Here is a 27,250-nt window from a genome sequence, read left to right on the forward strand (position 1 = left end):
AGAGGCTTCAGAAGCAAATGTAGTTTTTTTTTATATAAAATCTCGCACTTGGAGATATCTAAAAAAAAAAAGAGAGCCAGGGAGGTTATATTTAGCGTGAATTTGTTCAAATGAGGATAAGGAGGATCCCACAAACAAATCACACATCTTTTTAATTCCTTGGCGTGTTAGGATATCATAACCTGTATCTGTCATGCCTGGTTCAAAGTCAGGGTTTCCTTGCACTGGGGAAAGCAAAGGAGTCAGTAAAGATCTTCCCTCCAGCTTATGCACTGCAAACCATGCTTTAACACTAGAACTACCGGAATTTCAAAACTACTAGAACGACCATAGCGGTCATTTTGACCGTTCATACTTTGACGTTCATATGGCCGTACTGAACGTCATTTTCGTTATGTCATATCTACATTGGAGCCTTCTTTTTAAGTTTTCCAATGAAGCTTTTAATACCTGTTATCATGTTATGACGCTGTCGCCCTTAAAACAAGCACAAAATAAAGATTTCCCCGATCTCTATGTGAGGAAAATTTTGCGTCAATTTTTTTATTTATTTTTACCGCACTCACCACGTGAAAAGACATGCAAAAATGTTAGGAAACGTCAAAGCTTCATACCGTTTAGTAGCCTACAGCCCTGTTTGAAAATAAGTTCAATAATCAATACAAAATCTAAAAACAAATGGATCTACAATTTTACGATAGGTAATAAAGACAAGGACACAAAATTTAAATTCAAATGTGAAAATGTATTTTCCAGCCTAATTTATAAATATTTTCTTTGTAGGCCTACAATAAAAACAAATCTTATGATACAATAACTTATAACATATATACAATAACAAAAACACTATATACATTTTAATACATTAAAAACTTTCATGGACAGGTATGCAGCACAATACAGTACGTACACACAAAAACAGGCTAAGAAAAAACATGAACATTAGCTAAATAAGAAAACGAACTGCTTTAGAACGATTTTCAGTGAACAAAAATAACAAAAGGTTAACACGTTTTCCTCCAAGTGGGTTCATCTGAACGGCGCAAACACCCTGCATTATTCACTGACGCTTACGCACAGTCCACACAGGTAAACACCGCCTTTCGTGTGCAACTCCCACACACTACTTTGTGACATTTGGCACATGTCTCCTTTGTTTTATTTTGTTTGCAATTTCTCCTTACTTGGCACTGCCTTCTTCTCTCCATCTGCTGCTGCTCCTGCCCGGGTTCTGGCTCTCGCACCACCAGTTGTGTGGCTTTGGATTTAATGTGGTCGGAGCGAAGTTCGCTCGCCAGTCGCGTGATGAAGTCCCTCCTTGAAACTTGCTCATTTGTGCACTTCTTGTACAATATGTGCGCGTTGATTGCAGCCAGGTCGAGGATGTTATAGAAAACAGCTACTGGCCATCTACGGGAGGGTGCTTTTACCGAATATTTTCTAGCCATTTGATCTAGAACGTCTACTCCTACCTTGGTCTTGTTGTAGTATGTGACCGTCTCTGGCTTGCTTTTCGGGCCACTTGTGATGCCAACAGCAGTGTGGACAGTGCTGAGCATGCAGACATTCCTGTATTTTTTGCACTGATACACGGTCAGTGTTGCATCGCCACTTTTCAGCACCACTGTGTGTATTTGGTGTCGACATCCGCAGCAAGCCAGAATTTGATTCCGAATTTGTCCGGTTTGTTTGCAATATACTGAATGAAGCTGCACCTTGACTTAGTAGGGAATAACTGCTCATCCACAGTGATGTCGGCACCAGGCTTGTAGCAGGCGATGCAGTTTTGGACAAATCTGTCCCAAACATCACTCATAAGGGCAAACTTGTCATCTCGCAGGCGTGTGCATCAGGTTTCCCTTCTGTCGAAACGTAGGAATCGCATTATTTCCTGAAACCTGTTTCGGGACATGGTCTCCTTGAAAAAAGCGCATCCCCACTCGGCTGACCAAAAGCTCGCCAAATCCATCCCTTTTCCACCTTGCGCGCCTCGAATGTAAATTAAACCAATGAAGGCTTTTAGCTCTTCAACTGTTATGTCCCATATTTCGTCCTCCTTGACTCGGTGGGACTCAGCTACGGTGCAGTCCCTTATGTGTTTCTGTCACGTAAATTACAGAAAACAAAGGGAGAACTCAAATGCAAAGGGAAAAAAGATATTTATTACAAAAGAAACACTAAACACAAAACAAAACCCACGAGGGGGAAAACATAACTAAATACAAAACAACAACTTCAAAAATGAACATACCAAAAGGGGTCACGGGAGAACAGGAGACGTGTACAAGACAACGATCCGACACAAACTGCAAACACAAAGGAACTTATAAAAGGGACAAATCAGGCAGGTAATGAGGGAACAACAGGTGGGACAAATGAAACCAATAATGAGATAACAAGGAGGATGGGGTCAAAACAGAGACAGGAACACAAACACCACATGTGCTACACAAGACAGGACAGGCATGTGACATTACCCCCTCCTTAAGGAGCGGCTACCAGACGCTCCACTAGGGACGGGAGGGACAGACCAGGGCGGGACGGGAGGGACAGACCAGGGCGGGACGGGAGGGGAGGGACAGACCAGAGTAGGGCAGGGGAAATGGACAGTTCGGGAGGCCAGGGCGGGCCACAGAGTTCGGGCGGCCAGAGTGGAGACCTTCCCTCGGGCGGCCAGGGCGGAGACTTTCCCTCGGGCGGCCAGGGCGGAGACCTTCCCTCGGGCGGCCAGGGCGGAGACTTTCCCTCGGGCGGCCAGGGCGGAGATTTTCCCTCGGGCGGCCAGGGCGGAGACCTTCCCTCGGGCGGCCAGGGCGGAAACTCTCCCTCGGGCGGCCAGGGCGGAGACTCTCCCTCGGGCGGCCAGGGCGGAGACTCTCCCTCGGGCGGCCAGGGCGGAGACTCTCCTTCGGGCGGCCAGGGAACAGGCACCGGCTCAGGAACAGACATCACCGGCTCGGGCACTGGAACTGGCACCACCGGCTCGGGCACTGGAACTGGCACCACCGGCTTGGGCACTGGAACTGGCACCACCGGCTCGGGCACTGGAACTGGCACCACCGGCTCGGGCACTGGAACTGGCTCGGGCACTGGAACTGGCACCACCGGCTCAGGCACTGGAACAGACACCACCGGCTCAGGCACTGGAACTGGCACCACCGGCTCGGGAACTGGCACCACCGGTTCAGGAACAGACACCACCGGCCCAGGAACAGACACCACCGGTCCAAGTGTGTGCGTAGCCCACACACACCACATGGCTGTGGCCATAATGGCCAGTGTCGCGGTCACTGAGGGCTCAGGAACAGACGGCTCCGGCTCAGGAACTGGCACCACCGGCTCGGGCACTGGAACTGGCTCGGACACTGGAACTGTCACCACCGGCTCGGGCACTGGAACTGTCACCACCGGCTCGGGCACTGGAACTGTCACCACCGGCTCGGGCACTGGAACTGGCTCGGGCACTGGAACTGGCACCACCGGCTCGGGCACTGGAACTGGCACCACCGGCTCGGGCACTGGAACTGGCACCACCGGCTCGGGCACTGGAACTGGCACCACCGGCTCGGGCACTGGAACTCGCACCACCGGCTTGGGCACTGGAACTCCCACCACCGGCTCGGGCACTGGAACTGTCACCACCGGCTCGGGCACTGGAACTGGCTCGGGCACTGGAACTGGCACCACCGGCTCGGGCACTGGAACTGGCACCACCGGCTCGGGCACTGGAACTCGCACCACCGGCTCGGGCACTGGAACTCGCACCACCGGCTCGGGCACTGGAACTCGCACCACCGGCTCGGGCACTGGAACTCCCACCACCGGCTCGGGCACTGGAACTCCCACCACCGGCTCGGGCACTGGAACTGGCACCACCGGCTCGGGCACTGGAACTGGCTCGGGCACTGGAACTGGCACCACCGGCTCGGGAACTGGCACCACCGGTTCAGGAACAGACACCACCGGCCCAGGAACAGACACCACCGGCCCAAGTGTGTGCGTAGCCCACACACACCACATGGCTGTGGTCATAATGGCCAGTGTCGCGGTCACTGAGGGCTCAGAAACAGACGCCTCCGGCTCCGGCTCAGAAACAGACACAGGCTCAGGAACTGGAACAGACACAGACACTGGCTCAGGAACTGGAACAGACACAGACACTGGCTCAGGAACTGGAACAGACACAGACACTGGCTCAGGAACTGGAACAGACACAGACACTGGCTCAGGAACTGGAACAGACACTGGCTCCGGCTCCGGAACAGACACAGACACTGGCTCCGGCTCCGGAACAGACACAGACACTGGCTCCGGCTCCGGCTCAGGAACAGACACTGGCTCCGGCTCAGGAACAGACACTGGCTCCGGCTCAGGAACAGACACTGGCTCCGGCTCAGGAACAGACACTGGCTCCGGCTCAGGAACAGACACTGGCTCCGGCTCAGGAACAGACACTGGCTCCGGCACAGACACTGGCTCCGGCTCAGGAACAGACACTGGCTCCGGCTCAGGAACAGACACTGAAGGTTTGAAGGGCGTCTCCAGGATCCGAGCTAAACGCTCTAAATAGCCGATCAGTGCCCCCCCGGCCATGAGAATGGGCATCTCCCGATCTGTCTCCGACTGGGCAGACGTGGCTTGAACCATCTCTGGCTGGGCAGATGTGACCTGAACAGTCTCTGACTGGGCAGACGGAACGTGAACAGTCTCGGGTTGGGCCACTAGACTCGGGACCACCGGAACAGGGACCACCGGAACAGGGACCACCGGAACAGGGACCACCAGACTCGGGATCGCTGGAACAGGGACCACCGGAACAGGGACCACCGACATAGCCACGGAGGGGTTCTTTCCTCTCCTCCTCCGTTTCGGAACCACCGGAACTGGGACCACCGGAACTGGGTCGAGGAGGGGCCAGAGTGGAGAGTGGTCTTGAAATTCCTCTCGCCCACCTCCTCTACTGCGGCCTCCACGGGTCCCGCGAAATATGACCAACCGGGTCCCCTCAAAACTTTGCCTCCTCTCCCGCTCGGTGGCTGGGGAAGAGACCCTTTGCTGAGTCCTTGACATGGTCGGATCGTTCTTTCACGTAAATTACAGAAAACAAAGGGAGAACTCAAATGCAAAGGGAAAAAAGATATTTATTACAAAAGAAACACTAAACACAAAACAAAACCCACGAGGGGGAAAACATAACTAAATACAAAACAACAACTTCAAAAATGAACATACCAAAAGGGGTCACGGGAGAACAGGAGACGTGTACAAGACAACGATCCGACACAGACTGCAAACACAAAGGAACTTATAAAAGGGACAAATCAGGCAGGTAATGAGGGAACAACAGGTGGGACAAATGAAACCAATAATGAGATAACAAGGAGGGTGGGGTCAAAACAGAGACAGGAACACAAACACCACATGTGCTACACAAGACAGGACAGGCATGTGACAGTTTCAGCATGCCATCATCCACCAAACACAAAAAGGCTGTAAGGGCATCTTCAATATTGCGCTTGGCGTGCGCTGTCGGGCCTGCCGCTTCAGTTAGTACATTTTGGCATTGTCGCCTTCCTCTGTCTTCACCCAGCTCTATATAGGTCCACACTGTGCCGTCTTTCGCCGTTTCACGCCTTTCGGCTGTAAGTGGGTTCATTAGGCCAGCTTCCACATCTCGTGGTGGACTGTGTTGTCTTGGCACAGCAGGCACATCTGATGGATCAGAATTTTGCACTATTGCCAAAAAAAAAAAAAAAAAGGACAGAACAGACTAATTACTTTTTTATTTCATGAAATCGTAATCTTGTTAGGACTAATTAGCCCATATGATTTCTACTAGCCTGACAATATAGTATAATACTAGCAATAGAATAATAATAATGAAAAGGTGTGTGCATTCATTCACAATTTTACATCAGGGTGCCTGAGGTAAAAATGTGAATGAATGGATCGGTCGTCAGGAAAGGTGCGTCGGTAACAGCGGTGGGTGTGTGAGAGGAAAAATAATAGGACAACCATTTTCGATACCAGATCTGATCGGTATAGTCTACCTTAGATAGTTAGAGACGGATAACTACTTTGAAGTAGCCTAACGTATTATTGATAATATGGCTCGTCTGCCTCACAAAGTATAAAAATATAGCTAGAGAAGAAGAGAAACATACCTGGAATATTATCTGATGGAACAAGGTCAGTTCCAGGATCGGAGATGTCCAGCCGGCTCTTTTTTCGACGGGGAATTAATTCATTATCTGAATCACTCTCAGAGCTGAATGAACTGTCCAGGGACCAAGAGACATCGCTGTCCTGATCCGAACCTGCTCCTCCATCAGACTCCTCATCGTCAAGCGTCCTAAGCATGGCTAAAACCTCTGTGGCTGTCATTGTTCTTTTAGATGACATTTTCATTAGCTCAAATGTATAACTTATAGTGTTGGAACAGCTTTAACAAAAAAGGACAGATCGTTGCTATGTAACGGGTACGAATAGGCGGGAAATGTAGCGGATTTATGTATCAATAATGCGTGCGGTCAAAATGACCGTTACGGGTATTCTAGGTAGAAATTTGTGATTTTAATAAAATAACAGTGTCAGAATAAAATATACACATATTTAGGAAAAGTCAGAGTCCTACAGCCAAATTGATTTTATTTGAACAAAGTTATTACACTGTAAAATGTGTATTAAAAACGGTCAAAATGACCGTCTTGGGAGTTCTAGTGTTAACAGTATTAACGACTATAGGGTTGTTATTGCACAAAGTCCTTACAGACTTTATATTCTTACAGGATAAAAGACAGAGCAATGAGCAGTGAGTATGAAACTTTTCTATACATAACCAAACAGAGGTGGGATCCTCCTTTACCCATTCAGCTACAAACCTCAAATGTGATGCCAGTTGATACAATCTAAAGTTAGGCACATCCACCCCCCCTTTTGACGTAGATAACTGTAACTTAAAAAAATTTAAGCCTGGGTTTTCTTTTATTCCAAATAAATTCACTCAACCAGCTATTAAGTAGTTTCAGTACTTTGTTTGAAAGTAGTAAGGGGTAATCTATGAAGAACGTTCATCTTAATAAGAGATACCCTACCAAGCAAAGATAAGGGAAGAGAGCACCACCTTTGTAAATCTCTTTTTATGACATCTAGTAGAGGAGTGTAGTTAGCCTTAAACATTTGGTGAAACATAGGGGTCATATGGATACCGAGATACACAAAAACAGACAGGGACCAACGAAATGGAAAAGGTACAAGGGAATTAGTCCTTCCTCTGTGTAAAAGTTATCATCAGTAGTGCCCTAGAGAGCCACCTGAGGGCACTCTACATCAGACTATCATTATTCACTCACAACTACATTTCCCATAATTCACTGCCCGGACTCATCTTCCCTGATTATCAGGGATGTAGTGGAGGCTAAACGCACGTAAACGCCGTTTACGCACCTCCCAAAATTCGGAAATAGCGTTTGCCCACCTCCAAAGTGCGTTTATCCACCTCTACATTGCGTTTATCCACCTCTACATTTCACGTTATTTGAGCGGACTTTGTTTTTCCAGTGCGTTATCGCCGATCGGTACATGATTCGAGCATTTGAGCCGTTAACGACAGAGCAGAACGCGTAGCACAAACACGGAGCAGAGAGCGCAGCGCGCCGACACACACACACACGGAACAAAGAGAACGGCGCACACACGTAGCAGAAAACACACGCTCGTGAAGTTACTAAACAAGCTGCGCGAGAATGAAACTTGATCGCAGCCGCAACAGGAAATCATTAAAACAATGCAAAAAAGGGATTTTTTAATTTCATTACAGGCCGCTGGTTTAATGTAGGGAGCATGTCAAAACCCAACTGTACAAGAGATTCAGAGGGAGTCAAGCCTGCACCAGGTTTAAGACTTTTCCCTCTACAGGGAAACACTGATCCACATTTTTCTGATAGACCAAAAAATTAATCAATTAATCGAGGAAATATTCAACAGATTAATCGACTATGAAAATAATCCCAAATCACTAATCATTATGCACAAGTGCATTGCATTGGAAGCCCTGGATATAAGCCTCCCTCTCGATCTCTCATAAATATTTTTGATCTTTGAGTTTTGTCATTTAGTAAACTTTATAGATTTCAACCATATTATTCCTTTTTGAGTCTCTTTAACAAGAACTTAGATTAATGTATGAATTGAATAGTGATTGTGTGACCTATGATGAGGGAACAACCAGTGATACCCTTGGTAGTACCATCAAATGATAGCCTATAGCGATGTCATCAGGATACACATCGTGGTCCACCGGAATTTATAGTTTACCCACCTCTTTTTTTACCACTACACCACTGCTGATTATCACATTCACCTGTGTCTCATTATATTGTTTAGTTCACCCCATATAGCCTGGTTCACCTCATCATTCCCTGCGAAGTCTTGTACGTTTCCACTGCCTTTCTGAGCATTTCCTTTGTTGTCGTTGTTCCTGGTTCCTGATCTCTGCCTGTGTCCTGGTTTTCCTGTTTTCTGCCTCACCCTCTGGATTTGTCTGTTTGTTGGATTGCCTGCCTGTGTATGACCTTTGCCTGGATTTTGACTACAATTCTGTATAACCCTTTAAATAAAACTGCATTTGGATCCTCAACTTTCGTGTCTCGGAGCAGTACGTAACACTCTGAGAGCCCCCAGAGGCATCGCAAGAGATTTAGAAAAGTTTATTTTGTAACCCGAAAATGTTCCAAATTGGTGAATTAGTTTGATGAGACGGGAAATAGTTGAAGCTGGTTCTGATATAATAAAATATCATCCGCGTATAGAGAAATTTTATGTTGAGTGTTGCCCGCGCTAATTCCTTTTATTAATAAATCTTGCCTGACGGCCGCGGCCAGGGGCTCAATCGCCAGGGCAAAGAGGGAGGGTCTGAGAGGACAGCCTTGGCGTGTCAAGCGGTAAAGTGAGAAATTGTTAGACCTATAGCCATTAGTGATAACTGAAGCTAAAGGTTTATTATACAGCAAACTAATCCACCTTATAAATGTCTCTCCTAAATTAAACTTATGTAAAATATGATGCAAATAAGCTTTTGATATTCTGAGTTTGACATATATTAATAATATTTAAGAGTCTTCTTACATTGTGGTTAGAACTTCTTCCCTTGATAAACCCCGTCTGGTCTTCCTTGATTATGACAGGCAAAACTTTTCGAGTCGGAGCGCTAGTATCTTAGAAAGTAACTTAAGATCCTGGTTTAACAAAGCGATAGGCCTGTAATTAGATCAGTGATCTGCGTTCTTGCCCTTTTTAAGGATAACTGTGATGTCTGCCTCTCTCAAAGATTGAGGTAGAAGGCCGGATGTAAAAGAATGCTCTAGCATAGTCAAAAAAGGGTCCAATAGCACGTGGTGGAACTCTTTATAAAAATCGCCAGTCAAGCCATCTGGCCCGGGTGCCTTCCCTGATTGTAATGTTTTAAGTGCAAACAGGGCTTCATCTTTAGTAATAGGTGCATTTAATTCAACCTTCTGAGTTTCAGAAATAGTAGGAAGAATTATTTGAGACAGAAAATGTTCCATATCCACAGAGGCCCCTGGGGGAAGATCTGATTTATAAAGTTGTGAGTAAAATTCTCTGAAAATATTATTTATGTTTTTATTATCAAAATAACGAATACCGGCAGTATCAACTATTGAGGTGATTATTTGAGGATCTGATTCGACTTTAGTCAAGTAAGATAGATACTTGCTGGGTTTATCACCAAATTCATATAGTCGCTGTCTAGAAAAGAGAATAGAACTCTTAGCCCGTTGAGTTAACAAAGCGTCTAATGCGGCTTGCAAAGCGCATTTATTTTGTAATAATAATGGGTCGGATGATGAAGTTAACGTTTTATCAAAATATCCTTTAAAGGTCCCGTTCTTCGTGATCCCATGTTTCAAACTTTAGTTAGTGTGTAATGTTGCTGTTAGAGTATAAATAATATCTGTAAAATTATAAAGCTCAAAGTTCAATGCCAAGCGAGATATTTTATTTAACAGAATTCGCCTACATCGAACGGCCCGTTTGGACTACATCCCTCTACATCCTTCTTTAATGACGTCACTAGAACAGTTTTTTGACTAACCTCCGCCCACAGGAATGCTCCCTCAACCGAAATTCGTTTATGTACTTGCGCACTTCTTATAACTTACTGTGTTTACTCAGCTCTTATGGTGATTTTCTGAAGTAAAACTGACGCTTCATCTTTTGTGTGATGTACAATAAACTTTATTAAACTCATCAGTATATGTTTGATCATCATTCGGACCTGGTCCGAAACAGCAGACTTGTAGGCTATTAATAAATAATGGATACATACAAGCAGATGACAAATACGTTATAACCGTAATTAAACTACTAAACTATACCTACCTGTTCCATCTCTATACAGCACTCTGACTCTGTAGGCATTATTGTCCGACTCGAAATGAACACCTTTACTGAGAGTTTCTGATGTTATCATCATTCCGTGAGATGAAATTGTCCTGAGAGACTGAGCGCGAGCTCGTGAGGCTCCGCCCCCTGGGCCGTCCAGCAGCAGCTTATTTGCATTTAAAGGGCACACACTAAAACAGCGCGTTTTTCTGAGCCCCAAAAAATGACAATTTAAACATGCTGTAAAAAATGATCTGTTGGGTATTTTGAGCTTAAACTTCACATACACACTCTGGGGACATCAGAGACTTATTTTACATCTTGTGAAAAGGGGCATAATACGGGACCTTTAAATCTTTCTCAAGCTTTGACTGGAGCTCTGATTGCCTTCGTTTCTTAGAGGTAGAGTAGCCAATTACTAAACCTCTGATATATGTTTTTGAAGTCTCCCAAAGTAGAGAGGGGTCTTCAGTAGACTGTGAATTTATATCTATAAAGATTTTAAATTCACTGGTCATATACGATACAAATTTCTCATCTATTAGAAGGCTTGAATCAAATCTCCATCTCCTGCTTCCTGCAAAATGTCCAACAGTAGTCAATTTCAGACAAACCATAGCATGATCACTAACAACAATGTTCCCGATTTCGCAAAATGAGACGTATTGTATGAGGGACTAAAAACAATAATCTATACGAGTGTGGCATTTATGAGGAGGGGAGTAAAATGTAAATTGTTTGTCGGATGGGTGTAAAGTTCACCACACATCGAGAAAGCTCATCTCATCACATATCGCAGATCTAAAGCTACAGATGCTAACAAATTCTAAAAATGCTTTTGTTAAAAGATCAGGAGAATAATTGGGAGGGCAGTAGAGATTCATTACAGTAGTTTCTTCTCCCTGTAAGATTCCCTTAATAATAACATATCTTCCACGTATGTCCTTGACACACGTCTTTAAATGAAATGGTATTTTCTTACTTATAAGTATTACAACACCCCTACTGCTGGTGGTGAAAGAGGAAAAGTAAACCTGGCTAACCCAACCATATTTCAATCTAAGATGCTCACTATCATTAAGATGCGATTCCTGAAGCAGCGCCACATCAATTTTCTCCTTTTTTAGTAAAGCAAATACTTTTCTCTGTTTAACCTTGCCTCGCAAACCCTTCACATTCCATGAACAAAATTTCAAATTGCCCTCTTAGTGATGCAACATAAGTGCTTCCAAAAGGCGCACAGCAGTCATTAAGTCCATATCCCTCTTTTGCAAGCCGTTGCTTGTAAGCTTAAATCGGTTCAGCACAGTGTCCCAAAATATGGTCATGAGTGCAGTCTCCAGCTTCCCAAGCTTGTTACACAGCACAGCGGTAAATCCCCTGTTATTTCAGTATAATTTTCATGCAGAGCTTTTGTGGAATCTCCTCTGCAGCTCCATCGTGTACAGGAGAGGGATTTTAGCGTCAGTGTGATGTCGGCAGTGAATATCTTATTTCATCGATAGGTGGAAGCAGAGCAAAAAGCATATAGAGCTTGAAGTAAGTAAAAAAACTGGCTTGCTCCCCGACAGCTATTTCTGATACAGTTCACACCAACCAAATTTAAAGAATGTGCCGCACATGGAATGTAATGAATGAGTGGGTATTTTTTCTTGAGTTGAGCTTGCAAACCATTATATTTCCCTGACATGTTTGATGCGTTGTCATATGCCTGGCCACGGCAGTTGGAGAGATCCAGCCCCAAATCTCTGACCATCTTCATCACACAGTCGGCCAGACTTGACCCTGTGTGGCTGTGAATTGGTTCAAATGCGATAAATCGCTCAACTACTTTTCCATTCTCACTTACAAATCGGAACACAAAAGTTAGTTGGTCCACGTGAGACATGTCAGGTGTAGAGTCTACGATAACAGAGAAATATTTTGCTCTCTGTAGTTCTGTAGCTATGACTTTCTTTGTTTTGTCACCCATTAAGCCAATAAATTCGTCACAGATAGTTGATGACAAATATGAAGTCTTACCACGACCCTTCTGACCATACTTCTGCAAATGCTCCATTAAAAATGGATCAAATTGTGCGAGCAGCTCAATGATTCCCAGGTAATTACCATTGTGTGGGGATCCCAATTCATCATCTCCGCGGAAAGGAAGCCCCCTTTCACTCAGAAATTTAATGACGGTAACTATAGACTTCAATACATCCTTCCAGTACTGTCCTTCTGCTTCAATTTGTCTCCCAAGAGAAGCATTCACAGTTCCCAGATGTTTACTGCGACCGTGTAAGTGAAAGCATGCATTTTATGTGTTCACCACTCATTTCATGTTCCATTATTCTCTCTGGATGTTTCCAGTCGCTAAACCCGACAACAAATGCGCTGCTGTGTGTTGATAACACTTTACAAGCAAAGCAAAAAAGGTCTCCGGTGGACGGTGAATATATAATCCACTCTCGTTGCACAGTTTCATCGTTGTGAAGGTGTCGGGTCAGTGCCTCGTTGGTGAGAGAGCATGTTTTTCCGCCACTAGCTTCGTTCCCCCTCCGAGATGCTGGATATTTAGCCGCCCGATTCTGAATGGCTCCTGGACGCTCTCTGCAATCGGTCCCCATAAAGCAGGGTCTTCAGAGATGATGGTACCTGAGTTACAGGTGCATCGTTAATTTCGACAGCAAATTTTTATTTAGTTTTAGTCGTAGGCCGTTTCTCAACATGTGTTCTTGTCTGTATTTGTGTTAATATGAATCATTTTTTTTAAGTTTGAACATGCAATACAGATATATATTTAGATAAAATCCCTTAAAATTAAATAAAAACACTTCTAAGAACAGTCATTTTTCTTCAATGAATAATTATGCAGTCTTTAACTTATAATACAACATTCTTTATTCTTTCAATATATTTGTATACATAACATATAATTAATTCTTATTAAAGCTATTAAAGAGCAGTGCATGCTTTTCTCTTTTTATTTTGTTGTTTGAATAATATTGTCAATAATCAAATGGTTTTGATTGTGGTGTAATGTTTAATGTAATTAATAACTTGGATCTAAGCATTTTGGTGTTTTGTACGGCTTAAGTTTAGTTTTAAAAGGTAAGAGACAGGAATTAAAAAATAAGAGACCAAACAAAAGCAGATTACTAACAATTATTTTTAATATCACTAAGTTTTCATAAATCTTTCATAAAGGCACTGCGTGCATATCAAGCTTTTACTCAAACGTCCCTCATCAGTGCACTCCACATATAATACATAGTTTTTATGTATGTTATGTGCAATGCCTTGTTGAAGGTCGTCTGGCTGAAAGCCTGATATGCAGTGCCTTTATGAAAGTGTATATACAGTGTGGTTGCATGCTGGAAATCCTCAGATCTCAGGCTTCTTTGCCCAGGCCTTTACCAGTGGCCCATTTTCATAGTTCGTAAGGAGACAAGCCACCGTGTACAGCTGATTGATGCTCCTAAAAACCCGTAGGGGAATCACAGAATCGAAAAACTTGTGCTCTTTGACCCGACGAATGGAGCGCTCCACATGCACTCTTAGACGTGCTATGGCTTGGGTCTCCCTAACCTCAGATGCAGACATTTGAGGCCTGCCAGAGAGGAAGGCTGGCCTGTAAACCTTACATGGCACAATGTCATCAATGAGGAAACCTCTGTCTACCATGACAGCCATCCCAGGTTTGAGCAGATTGAGGACACCAGATTCACGGGTAATCTGTTTGTCGCTGATAGACCCAGCATACAGCGCAGAGACAAATGTCACTGCCCCATGTGGCGCGATCCCAGTGAGCCCCTTCAGAGTGCAGTGGGACTTGTAGGAGGAAAATACCTCACTCTGAAGGAGAGGGGAAGATGGGCGTTGACACCTCAGCTCAGTGCAGTCAAGGATGACTGTGGTGTCGGGGTAGTCCTTAAAGTCAGCAGGCAGTTTTCTCTGTATCTCCTCTTCGGGTATCCAGATCCTCACTGAGCCGAGTACTGTAAACAGAAAGTTGCTCCATGTTGTTATGATTCTGCTGACCATGGACTGATGGATACCATACCGGTCAGCAAGGTCCCGTTGCTTAGATCTGAGGGCAAGGTAATTCAAAAATAGGAAAAACTCATCAATGGGCTGCAGGGAATGGGTTGTAGCATTTGACTCTGTGAGAGCTCCTCTTTGTGCTTGTCGAACACTGACCATGGATGGTAGAGAGTTTGCAATCAAGCCCCAGAAACGCATCAGTAGATCATATGATGCAAACCTAAAGAAATGGAATACAGATACACTATTAATAACTGTTCATAATTAACTACACAAAATGTACACACATAACTTTAATTAAATGTATCTGTGCAAAATTTAAAACACTAAAGAGTTTTGGTACAAAATCATGTTTATCAGACATTTTGGGAGACAGAACAAGTGAATATGGAAATAAGTTCCATATTCCTAATAATTATTTGATATTATTATAAAAATGTTGCCAATCATTACTCTATGTCTTTCATAACATAGTTGAGAATTATCTTTAAACAAATCTTGGTAAAAGAAAAAAAAATCATGAAACCTAGAAATTGATTGGTGAATAAAATAAAATAAAAAAAAACATTGTTTTGGTCTATACATGTAATTTCATGTAATTTTATTTTTTAAACAACCTGGTGTTCTCTACAGAGGACATGCTAATTTCAAAAACCTTTTTTTTCTGGGATGTGTGCTGTCCTGATTTACAACCTCCCGCATCCCTCAGTCACATCACATCACAACCCATTCTCTCTCTCTCTCTCTCTCACACACACACTCTCTCTCTCTCTCTCTCTCTCTCTCTCTCGCTCTCACTCTCTCACACACACACACACACGTTAGCCTAAGCCTACCTGTCTAAACGTACCTTGTAAAGAACCTGATATCCTTGTCCGAGGCAGCAAAACGATGAATGCCCAACCGCTGCCTCAGCGTAAGGCCCTCGATCTGTTGGCGTAACAGGCGATTTTCCTCCCGGAGAGAAGTATTTTCCTCCAACACTAAATCAACGACTGCAGCCTCAGGTTTCGATGCATAGTCGAGTTGCATGAGGACGCCGAATGTTACGTTGTCCAGTGTAGCGTTATCTGGTGTATCCAACCTGTTCTCTGGCGACGGTGGTCTTTCCCTTCTCTCCCAAACCCCCGGTCTTGTAGGTGGAAGGGAGAAGTTGTTCCACTCAAATAAAACTGGAACAACACCCTTTTTTAACAGCCGATGACCTGTTTCTGATGCTGGTTCATGGATGTCTTCCCATCTGAAGTGCCGGCTACACACCCGGGTGTGAGGCGTCACGGTGAATTTGTCCCTCCGTATATTGACGATCCACTTACGTCTCAGCTCCTCATCAGCAGGAAAAGTAAAACAACTAAGTACAGAATTGTACTTTCCGGATGCCTGGCACTGTGGCACACAGCAGTGTTCGGCAGTAGTACCAGACACTCTCTGGTATTTAAACTTTGATGACTTCATGTCAACTAAAAGCAGCTACCAAAGCAAGTGGACGCTTAGGCTAGCCGGAAGTATTCGCGGTGGCTGACATTTCAGCGGAAGTGCGTCACAACAGCCGTTGGCATTTAGCCTTATTGACATATGAATCAGACAATCCCGATACAATTTTTTTGTAAACAACTTTTTTAAAATTCTGATTGGATAATTATCAAGATCGCATATATACTATTTTTATGTAGGTAAAAAATAAATAAAATAAAAATCGGTAACACTTTACAATAAGGTTCATTAATGTATTAACTGACATGAACTAACAATGAGCAATACATTTGTTACAGTATTTATTCATCTTTTTTAATGTTAGTAAATAGAAATACAGCTGTTTATTGTTTGTTCAGTTCACAGTGCATTAACTAATGTTAACAATAATTTAATAAAGTAAATGTTGAAATTAACAATAACAAAGATTAATAAATGCTGTATAATTATCCCTTTAGAACCTGAAGCTAAAATAGGTGTTTTTCCACATATTTTGATTTTTTGACTGTAAAATTCTAAAACAATGTGCTATCTTCATGTGCAAGGTGTCATCTTTTTCAGAAAAAGATAGCTTTCAACAAATTACAGTTATTGACCATTATTGTGTGTGGTGAGTCTGTAAATAGAATTTAAATAGACAAAAATAATAAAAAATGAGAATACATTTTCAAATTTTTATTTAGAAAAAACAGAAAAATCACGAACGAAAGAAAGAAACTAACACTTTAAAGTTGAAAAATGAAGTATAATACATCTATACAAGTCTTTTTTGTGACATTGGGTTGCACAGTTTTCATTTAGGAAATTTCATTTTTACTTTTTTTTCATACACGCACACATACTAATGCGTCCATTCATAGGCACGCATGCATACACAACATGTGATATGTGAAAGAGTAACAGCCATCCATCTCTCAAGATTAATTAAAAATCATCCCAATCCCTTCTGCTGTCTACTAGTACCACACCACTTCTTCCGCCATGTATTCGTTCCTTTTATTACTTTATGCGATCCAAAACACTCTTACCTGCTGCGCTTCGTATCATGTTCATGTCTGTGTACTGTACGTTTGTGATTTTAGACGGAGTAAAGGGGACTTTTATTTTGGTTTGGCTGTGTGACGTCATAAGACTGCGCCGCAGTCCTGCATCTGTTGTGATTCGGAGAAAGGTTTGTGAAGAAAGGTTTGTGTTTTAAGCATATAAAGTGTTTAAATCAATGCAAACTCTTTAATCAATCTAATCGTGTTTACAAGCTATTTAAAACTAAATGAACCAATCCGAATGTAACGTATTTTTTAAATCTAATATTAATGAGCAGTGTTTTGTGCGAGTAAAGTAACAGAAGAGGAGTGTCTCAATTCGCTCCCTGTATGTATCGTCAGTTTATCATAAACACAAATTCTGCTTCTGGCAAGTAGTGATGGAGAAATTTAGTCTTTTAAACTAAATTGAACTAAAAGTAGTTTAAAAAACTAAATTTCTAGAAAAATAGCCACTGATAGCAGACGAATGCAGTTATTAGTGCAGTTTTTAGATTAACTTACACTAATGCTGGAGACACTTAACGACTGGCTGACACATGACTGTTCTTCGACTGCAGCAGATTCTGTGAACACAGACTGTAAACACCGACTGAACGCGCTGAGTGCATGATCAGTCATCATAAGTATCAAATTACATTTATAACCGGCCTTACAGTGAGTGTGTCCCCGGCTTTATGCAGTTATTAATGCAGAGAGGGAGGGAGGGAGAGAGAGAGAGAGAGAGAAGCATGTGCGTCAATATTATTATTTATTTATTAATCAAATTCGTTTTAATTAACCCTTTGGGCTTCTTCATTAATGTGTTACACTTGGCTTCCTTTCGTGCAAAAACGACCGAAGCCTCAAAATTGAACTTTTTCCCTCCAGGAAAACCAATGAAATATATTTTTGTTCAATAATATTTTTTGATTTTTATTTAGAATCTTTAAAGGTTTTTATGATACTTTGCATTAATTATATAATTTGTATGCACTATTTTTTCATTAGAATTAATATATATATATATATTTTTTTTTTTTTTATTTAATGCAACATTTCACATTAGAATGCAGTGTAGAGCTAAAAAAAATATATATATTTGAAGTGAAAAGAGCGCTATCCAGTGGCGTTAAAAGAGAATTTTTAGTGCAATGCCATGTAACGCCAGTAGGCTGCCTACTTATTTACTTTTTTCCCAATACATTTCAAGTTCAATTTATCATTTAGCTTAGAATATAAGTTATTATTGTACAATTATTGTTAGCAGTGAACAAATACAAAGTAGCACATACCTTGTCTAGATTGTCCACTCCACCTTTGTAATCTGTGCATTCGTTGTAATCTAAAATCATCTCTGGTTTTCTGCCCTCGCGCTCGCTGACTGCTGCATCCTTGTGTGTGGTGCTCATTAGGATGACGTTCTTCTTCTTTTCAGTTTTCAGTATGACACGAGGGTGTGTGTCTCAGTGAATGCGAAGAGAGATGATAGAGGAGCCCTGTTTCCAGTAGTCACCAGTGCACTTGGGAGCTCTGCTCTGTTTTTGCGTACAGTACCCAGCATCCTTTTTTTTTTTTTTGCAAGATCTCTGTGCCAAGAGCATAGGACGTTAAGAAATTGTCACAAGTGACAATGTGCCCCTTCAGATCTTGTATCATGTCATGCACCACACGTTTTCCCAGGTTTTGCTCACGTTGTGCTCCTGCAGGTTTGCCTGTGTACACTTGCATATTGTGGCAGTAGCTGCTTTTAGCATCACAGGCTGCCCAGATTTTAAGTCCATATCTAGCCGGTTTGCTCGGCATATACTGCTTGAATTGGCACCGGCCTCTGAAGCCAATCAAGCACTCGTCCACGGTTACATACAAGTCTGGGTTATACAATATGGGAAGCCTTTGCACCCATTTTTCCCACAGTTCACATATGGGTGCCAGCTTGCCAGCTTCTCTTCTTTGGGTTCTTGTGGTTTTGTCATCAAAACGTATAACACCTGACAATCTGATGAAATCTTTCAGATGCATGGTTGCTCGAAAAATTGCTCTTCCCATCTCCCCATGCCACAGGCTTCGTGTTGCTTCGCCATGTGATTTCGAAAACCCCAGCAAGAATGAGAAGACCCATGTAAGCTTCTATTTCAGGCCAGCCAATGTTTCTCCACTGATCCCCATCCAACTCAAAAGTAGATTTGATGTCTTCAGCTCTTGAAATGGCATACCTTGTGGGACCAGGTGTTTTCCTCATGATCTCCTCTCCTCGTGCTCTTCCTGGAGTTTGTGGTGGAGGAGATGAACTCCATAGTATTTCTCCATTTTTTGATAGGAATGATGGATCTCCCTCAGGGCCTTCCTCCCCTGAATCCTCCTCTGATGGCTGATCCTCGGTCATCTGGAAATCTGGGTCAGCCTCCAAATCTTCCTCTATGTCTGAAGTGTCATCTGGTTCACTAAATTCTTCGTCATCACTTGCCTGAAGCAAGTATTCAAGGGTCTTTTGAGCAGTATATCTTCTTGACATTTTTGCTGAAGAATTAACTGTGGACTGTGGTAGCAGGCAGAGGGGAAAGTGATTGTTTTATAAACAAATACTCTTATTGGCCTGGTGGTTACCGGGGGGTCTTGATGTTTTAGAGTGTCACCCCTTCATTGCTGTGCACGTTTTTTCTGCACAGTGGCTGATCTGTAGTTTGTACCACCAAAAGTTTCTCTGAGTTTTCCTATATTTTCGTATTTCCCATTCCTTTCCTATGGTCGGTCATTTTTGCACGAAGGAAGCTAAGTGTGACTTTTTTTTTACGACCCTTTAACATATCCGAATCATCTCCTTGATTTTTGTGTGTGTTCACATAGGTAATATAACAAAAGTCACCAAGTTTCATCCCCCTCCGATGAAGCAAAACAATTAAAAATTTCGAAACGTAAACGTTTTCGTGCATTTTTGCACAAAGAAGCCCAGAGGGTTAATTCGTTCATTCTTTTTTTTCTATTAGTGACAGTAGACTAGCCTAATAAACGAAACACAAAGCCCTTTTAACAAGTATAGGCCTATCAATAATTATGTATTTTTTATATGATCTATAAATAGTATCTATAAAACCCGTGCAGCAGGACTATCAGTTTATATTCAGTTTAATTTCCCATTGATTATAGATAGGACTATATACTTTATTTATTCAAATTAAACTGCATGTTTCCATTGATTGTGAAGTTAGACATTGAAAATTGCAGATCAAGCGTATGGGGCTTATCTTGCATATGGGGCTGCATTATTTTTCTTGTTATGAATTGTATCCTATTATCCGTTATTACAGTTGACTACGCAGAGTGATATGGGGCTGTAATGCAGTCAAGACCTGCTTGAACTACTTTAGCCGTGCAAAATAATGAACACCTTAGAACGTTCGTCAACCAATCAGATTCAAGCATTCAACGGCCCTGTAGTATAAATTGATTTAATTTATGTTATACAAATTTAATACCAAATATAAATCATAACTTAAGTATGTAAAATACAAACTCTCTCTCTGACTGACTCTTTGACCAGTGAACTGAACTACTGAACTAGATCTGATTGAAACGCACTCAGAGATTTAGTTAGGATTTATTTTTCTTTCTGTTAATTATTCTCCTCTTAAACAGGACAAACACAGAAAAACCCCGGAGAAGAGACTGAGATCCACCTAACATTACTATAAAGATGGCGTTTATTACAGAGGAGAGTGAAGACTTCAAGATTGAAGAAGTATTCAGTTTGAAACAAAAAGAAACAGAGGAACAAACAAAGATGGCGTTTATTAAAGAGGAGAGTGAAGTCTTCAAGATTGAAGAAGTATTCAGTCTGAAACAAAAAGAAACCGAGGAACAAACAAAGATGGTGTTTATTAAAGAGGAGAGCAAAGAGGTGAAGATTCAAGAAACATTCAGTGTGAAGCAAGAAGAAACTGAGGAACTAACAGGTTGGTTTCATTCTCACAGCTGAACTCAGTCATTTGATCCTAGGGCTGGGTGATATGGCCTAACAAAGATTTAAGTTGATTTCCCCCCCTTACCAGACTGATCTCATGAAATGGCGTATGTATGACACGCCAATTCGTATTTCCATTTTTGGCGTGCTATCAACACGCATAATCGCTTTTCAGCATGTTTATCAACGCCGTTGACTTAACGTTACATTACTGTATATAAATATGACCTACCCCAACTCCGTCCCTAAACCTACCCGTCACTGGGGTTAATACCATTTATGAGTGTTCCCCTACCATCCTAGGAAAAAAAATATCGATCCCCAGATGTAGATATACATTTTGCTCCGTTTCGCTCGGACATTTAACGGCGTAGACATACACGCGGAAGATGACGGTTCGTTTCGGCGTGGACATACACGCGGATAGCTCAAAATGCGTATAGATAACACGCCACTTGACTTGAAAGTGGCGTGTATGTTTACGCAAAGTCATGATGTCATGTTGCCCTTACTTAAAATCAATCTGCAGATGACAAAGAAATTGTTTAAAACAAGTTTTAACTTTATTTTGTTTTGATATTTTCCCTTCATGGATTTGATCTGGATTTCCACCTTGAGGTTAAAGTGCGATCAGAAACAACAAGCCAAAAAGACAAGATTGCAGGCCCTGCCTTTGTAAACAGTGAAAATGTAACACAACGTAACATGACATAAAATGATGTGACCCTTTTTGAAACGTTTTCTCTAAACACAAGTTTAACATCTTGGTATTCAGTAGATAGGAGGTAGTTCTGATAAAGTGCAAACAAAACATTCAACAGCATTGTTTATTTGTTGTGTTGGTTTTAGTTTGAACATCCTTTTTTTTTTTTTTTTTTGAAAAATATTTGAAGCTTGGTAGAACATACCTGGGGTCCAAAACTTTCAGCATGTGAATAAACCCTGGCTTTTCCACAGTATATTAGAATATTTTCCATATTATATTAGTATAGTAGATTGCGACTGTATCTGTGATCGCTTTCCACTGTTCCCAGTCTTATCATACAGATACAGTTTGAACATGTGTGTAAGAACTACGGGAGCCCAGAGGGGAGAGTCGGCGGATGTTAAAGAGAACAACTATTTTCATTCAAACAAGTCGGTATAAACTACACATTCGAGTTAATCGATGCCCTGTTTAATCCCTATTAAAATGTCCAGTTCTACAGAAATTAGTGATATTTTTGTAGAGTGTCCTAATTAAAGTGTTTTTATTTGTCATTGAGCGGGTGGACAGACATGTTGAGATTGCATGACCAGACAAATAGACCCTTTTTCAGTTAGTAAACGATCCCTCTGGCCGCTTCACTAACGCTAGTTAGCAAGTTTTGTTAGCTCGTTTTTTAACAATGACTGGAGAAAATCCGATTTTATCTTAATGTGTAAGGTCACTCACTGTCCAGGACCGCGATTGTTATTTGCAAAAGATCCTTTTAAAGTCGGCATGAAATCAAATTTTACAATTTGTATTTTTATATGTAATATTGTAGTGTGTATTATAAATGATTTATCTATGCACTTAATTTTTTAAAATTCATGTACCCTTATAATCTTTAATTAAATGCGTTATCCTTCCCTCCCCCCTCGAAACGACTTCTTTTCTCTTCCTGTCATGTGCTATTGCCTTTTTGACATCTTTTATGAGCCCATGGAGTGTCCCCAGAACAACAGACATTCCTCACGAGTCACGTTGGCCAACCACAGAGAGAGGGGAATCACTCCTCTGACCCAGGGAGAGAGATTACAAACTCTCTGCACATTCACAAATGACACATTACAAATGACTCTCTGCACATTACAAATGAGTCTACTCCATCTGGATACTCCTATAAGCACGAACCCCGTCTGATTGGTCGTGGCGGCGGTGTTGCAGCGGTCTATAGAGATATTCTCAATGTTACTCAGAAAACGGGTTATAAGTTTATTTCGTTTGAAATACTTGTACTAAATGTTACGCTCTTAGATGTTAGAAAAAAATCCATATTATCTCTAGCCTTGGCTACCGTATATAGACCGCCTGGGCCTTACGCTGGTTTCCTAAAAGAGTTTGCAGATTTTCTCTCAGATCTATTGGTCAATGTAGATAAAGCATTAATTGTTGGAGATTTTAACATACACGTAGATAATCCAAATGATGCGTTAGGGACTGCGTTTATAGATTTATTAAATTAATTTGGGGTCAAACAAAACGTCACCGGACCAACTCATCGTCTTAATCACACACTCGATTTAATTATATCATATGGAACCGATCCAACCGATATAGATATCATTCCACAAAGTGATGATGTCACTGACCATTACTTGGTAACTTGCATATTACGTACTGCTGTAATATGTCATGCGGCGCCACGTTTTCGACCAGGCAGATCAATCCTTCCATCCACCATAGATAATTTCTCGAGTTGCTTGTCTGATCTGTCTCAGCTGCTGCCTGAACCCAAACAAACAGATGAACTAGAAGAACTAACTAGCACTATGAGCACCATTCTCTCTAGAACATTGGATGTTGTTGCACCCGTTAGATTAAAAAAGGTCACAGAGAAAATTAAAGCACCATGGTACAATAATACTACGCATGTTCTAAAGAGAGAAACCCGTAATTTAGAGCGTAAATGGAAACAAACTAATTTAGAGGTCTTTAGAATCGCGTGGAAAGACAGTATGTCACGTTATAAAAAGGCCCTAAAAGCGGCCAGGGCTGAGCACCTCCGCAAACTAATAGAAAACAACCAAAACAATCCTAGGTATTTATTTAACACCGTGGCTAGACTAACAAATAAACAGACGTCACACGAACAAAATATCCCGTTACAGTTTAGTAGTAATGATTTCATGAACTTCTTCACTGAGAAAATAGAAAACATCAGAACCACAATTGTAAACGTTCAATCCTCAATCGCACCTTATAATTCAGCCTCAATTTTCCCCCCGCAAGAACAATTACAGTGCTTTACAACTATAGGACAGGAGGAGCTAAATAAACTTATCACTTCATCTAAAACAACAGCATGTTTATTAGATCCTATACCAACTAAACTACTGAAGGAAGTGTTACCTGTAGTGGAAGAGCCTCTCCTCAATATTATTAACTCGTCTTTATCTTTAGGTCATGTTCCAAGAACATTTAAACTGGCAGTGATAAAACCTCTCATTAAGAAACCACAATTAGACCCGCATAATCTAGCAAATTATAGACCCATTTCAAATCTACCTTTTATGTCTAAAATACTAGAAAAAGTTGTGTCCACTCAACTGGGCTCTTTCTTGCAAGAAAATGACATCTATGAAAAGTTTCAGTCTGGTTTCAGGCCGCATCACAGCACTGAAACTGCGCTCGTTAAAATCACAAATGATTTACTCTTAGCTTCTGACCAAGGCTGTATCTCAATACTAGTTTTACTGGATCTAAGTGCTGCGTTCGATACTATAGATCACACAATACTCTTAGATCGACTACAAAATTATACTGGTGTTCAAGGACAAGCATTAAGCTGGTTTAGATCATATTTATCTGACCGCTACCATTTTGTCTATTTAAATGGAGAAAAATCGATCATAACTCCAGTAAACTATGGAGTGCCGCAGGGATCTGTGTTAAGCCCTCTGTTATTCTCAATATATATGCTGCCACTTGGAAATATTATAAGGAAACATGGAATTAGTTTCCATTGTTATGCTGATGACACTCAAATATATATTTCATCACGGCCGGATGAAAACGCTAAATTATCCAAATTGACAGAGTGTGTTAAAGATATAAAAGATTGGATGACGCGTAATTTTCTATTATTAAATCCAGACAAGACAGAGGTAATACTTATCGGTTCAAAAAAACGCCCACAGAACCTCTCACAATACAACTTTGACATCGTAGGATGTCCTGTTACTTTATCCTCTACAGTAAAAGACCTGGGTGTTATATTAGACTGCAACCTGTCTTTTGAAAATCATATTTCGTATGTTACAAAAACAGCCTTTTTCCACCTTAGAAACATTGCTAAGCTACGTAATATGCTATCAGTTTCTGATGCAGAAAAGTTAGTTCATGCATTCATGACCTCAAGACTAGATTACTGTAATGCTTTGTTGGCCGGTTGTCCTGCATCCTCAATAAACAAGCTACAGTTAGTCCAAAATGCAGCTGCTAGAGTTCTTACTAGATCAAGAAAATATGATCATATAACACCAATTTTATCATCACTACATTGGCTACCTATAAAGTTCCGTATTAATTACAAGGTATTGCTACTGACTTATAAAGCCCTAAACGGCTTAGCTCCAGTCTATTTAGCGGATCTTCTATCACCCTATAATCCATCGCGCTCTTTAAGATCAATAAATTCAAGGCTTTTGGTCATACCTAGGATATCCAGATCAACCAAAGGAGGGAGAGCATTTTCACATTTGGCTCCAAAACTCTGGAATAGCCTTCCTGATACTGTTCGTTGCTCGGACTCACTCTCCCAGTTTAAAACTAGATTAAAGACGCATCTTTTCAGCCAGGCATTCATATAATATTGTTAATCTCACAGTTTCAAACTACAATCCGGCCTCTAGTTCATAAATGCCAGAGGAGAACTGGCCCCCGACTGAGCCTGGGTTCTCTCAAGGTTTTTTTTTTCTCCATTAGGTCACCTGATGGAGTTTTAGGACACCATTAGGCCGCTTGATGGAGTTTTTTCGGTTCCTTGCCACTGTTGCCTTTGGCTTGCTCAGTTGGGGATATTTTGGGGATATTTAATTTTATTCTATCAATCAATAAATTCCACTAGAAACAAACTTTGTTGTATTATTTTATTTTAATACTGTGAAGCTGCTTTGATACAATCTGTATTGTGAAAAGCGCTATACAAATATACTTGATTTGATTTGATTTGATTCACGCACACACATACACGGACCTTTAACATTAAACTTAGATTATAAGCTTGTCAAAATGATGTAGGTCTACTCCTGTGTGTTTCCCAGTTCATATTAGCGTAGTTTATGATTTCCTAGTTGTAGGAGTGAACTATAAGTGCTCATATTCATGCATACGAATATAACTTTGTATTTCCACCTTCTTTACCTGCCGTTCTTGGTGTCTCGTTAACCGTCTCGGTCTGACTGAGCTACTCATATATAGGAGATTACAGTAAAATGTATTATTCTGTGTGTACCATCTTTCTGGAGTAGAAATGACGAATTCTGACATCGTCATAAACTATGCAGATGAACCGTCCTGACAGGACAAAGCTTCAAGGACTTCCCGCTCGAAAATCTCTGAAGGTGATTTGTCATTCACGGAGGAGGCGTGAACGAGGATTTCCTTAAAAGGACGGAACATTTAGTTTCACTTCACTTCAGTTCTTCACTTCAGTTATTCATCCTCAGCTTTCCTCTTTGGTTTTCTTCACTTCGGTTTTCTTTTTAGCTTTAGTTTGTCTTTTGTCTTTGTTTTTCATTTTCTCCTTTGTTCATTTCCACCTACGAGTGAAATGAACTTAGCCTGAATTATTTACTTCACTTTCAATGGACCTTTAAACTCCCCGCGTACTCTGCTCGCCCCAGAAGAAACGAGAGAGCACGCCCAGCTCAGAAAGACCGACACACGTGCCTTCTTTCTTCAGCAACACAAAAGAACCATATGCAAGTACCAGCTTTATTGAGCTTTTAATGCGTTAAGATTGTTTGCCCTGCTTAGGGTGATTTGATGTCTCTCAAAGGTTACTTTGTGATTTTGCCATACTGTGATCATTCTGTGATCTCTCTCTATTCCTGTCACTCTCTCATTCTCATTCTCATTCTCTTTCATTGTTTACTGCCATTATTCTGTTGTGTGTATGTATGTATATAATATATATATATTAGGGGTGTGCAAAGCAGCCGGTATTTGTATCTGTATTTGTATTTGTTGAGGGGGGAAAAGTATTTGTATTTGTATTTGTATTCGAGTAAAATTCAAAATAGGTGTAAAAATCCATTTTTTTTGCGTTACACTTCTAATTTACGTTAGCCTATAGTGTAAGTATTCTTTAATTATATCCATTATAATAATTATGGATATGCAATATTGGTTGATGTTTTTCCATAAATCCAGCAATTGAACATGTAACAAGGAATGTCATTGAAAAGAAAATAACATAACAACCATTACCAACAACTCTGTCAACAGCCTATTGTCTAAATTACCGAGCTAACAGAGCTACTAGTGTTGTCACTGTACCAAAATTTCAGTATTCGGTACCAATACCAGTGAAAATCCACGGTTCTCGGTACCAATTTCGGTACCAAAGCTTAATTTAGATTAAATTTACATATATTAACAGGGTTCCCACGCGTC

At 41.5% G+C, this 27,250-nt stretch overlaps 1 protein-coding gene across 3 annotated transcripts in view; it reads left to right on the plus strand.

Annotated features, from left to right (window-relative positions):
* The first annotated feature begins 17,010 nt into the window (after positions 1–17,010).
* The window catches only part of LOC311081676 (uncharacterized protein), a 28,116-nt gene continuing 17,876 nt past the window's right edge, over positions 17,011–27,250 (plus strand). For 2 of the 3 annotated variants that reach the window (XM_084112289.1, XM_084112291.1), the window contains exons 1-2: positions 17,020–17,088; positions 20,562–20,878. In XM_084112289.1, coding sequence (XP_083968415.1) covers positions 20,620–20,878 — 259 coding nt within the window. In that variant the 5' untranslated portion in view covers positions 17,020–17,088; positions 20,562–20,619. Of the gene's footprint in view, positions 17,089–20,561; positions 20,879–27,250 lie in introns of all 3 variants that reach the window. The other variant, XM_084112290.1, reaches the window with a different exon arrangement.

Source organism: Abramis brama (assembly GCF_963993115.1).
Source record: "Abramis brama genome assembly, chromosome: 4".
NCBI classification, from domain to species: Eukaryota; Metazoa; Chordata; class Actinopteri; order Cypriniformes; family Leuciscidae; genus Abramis; species Abramis brama.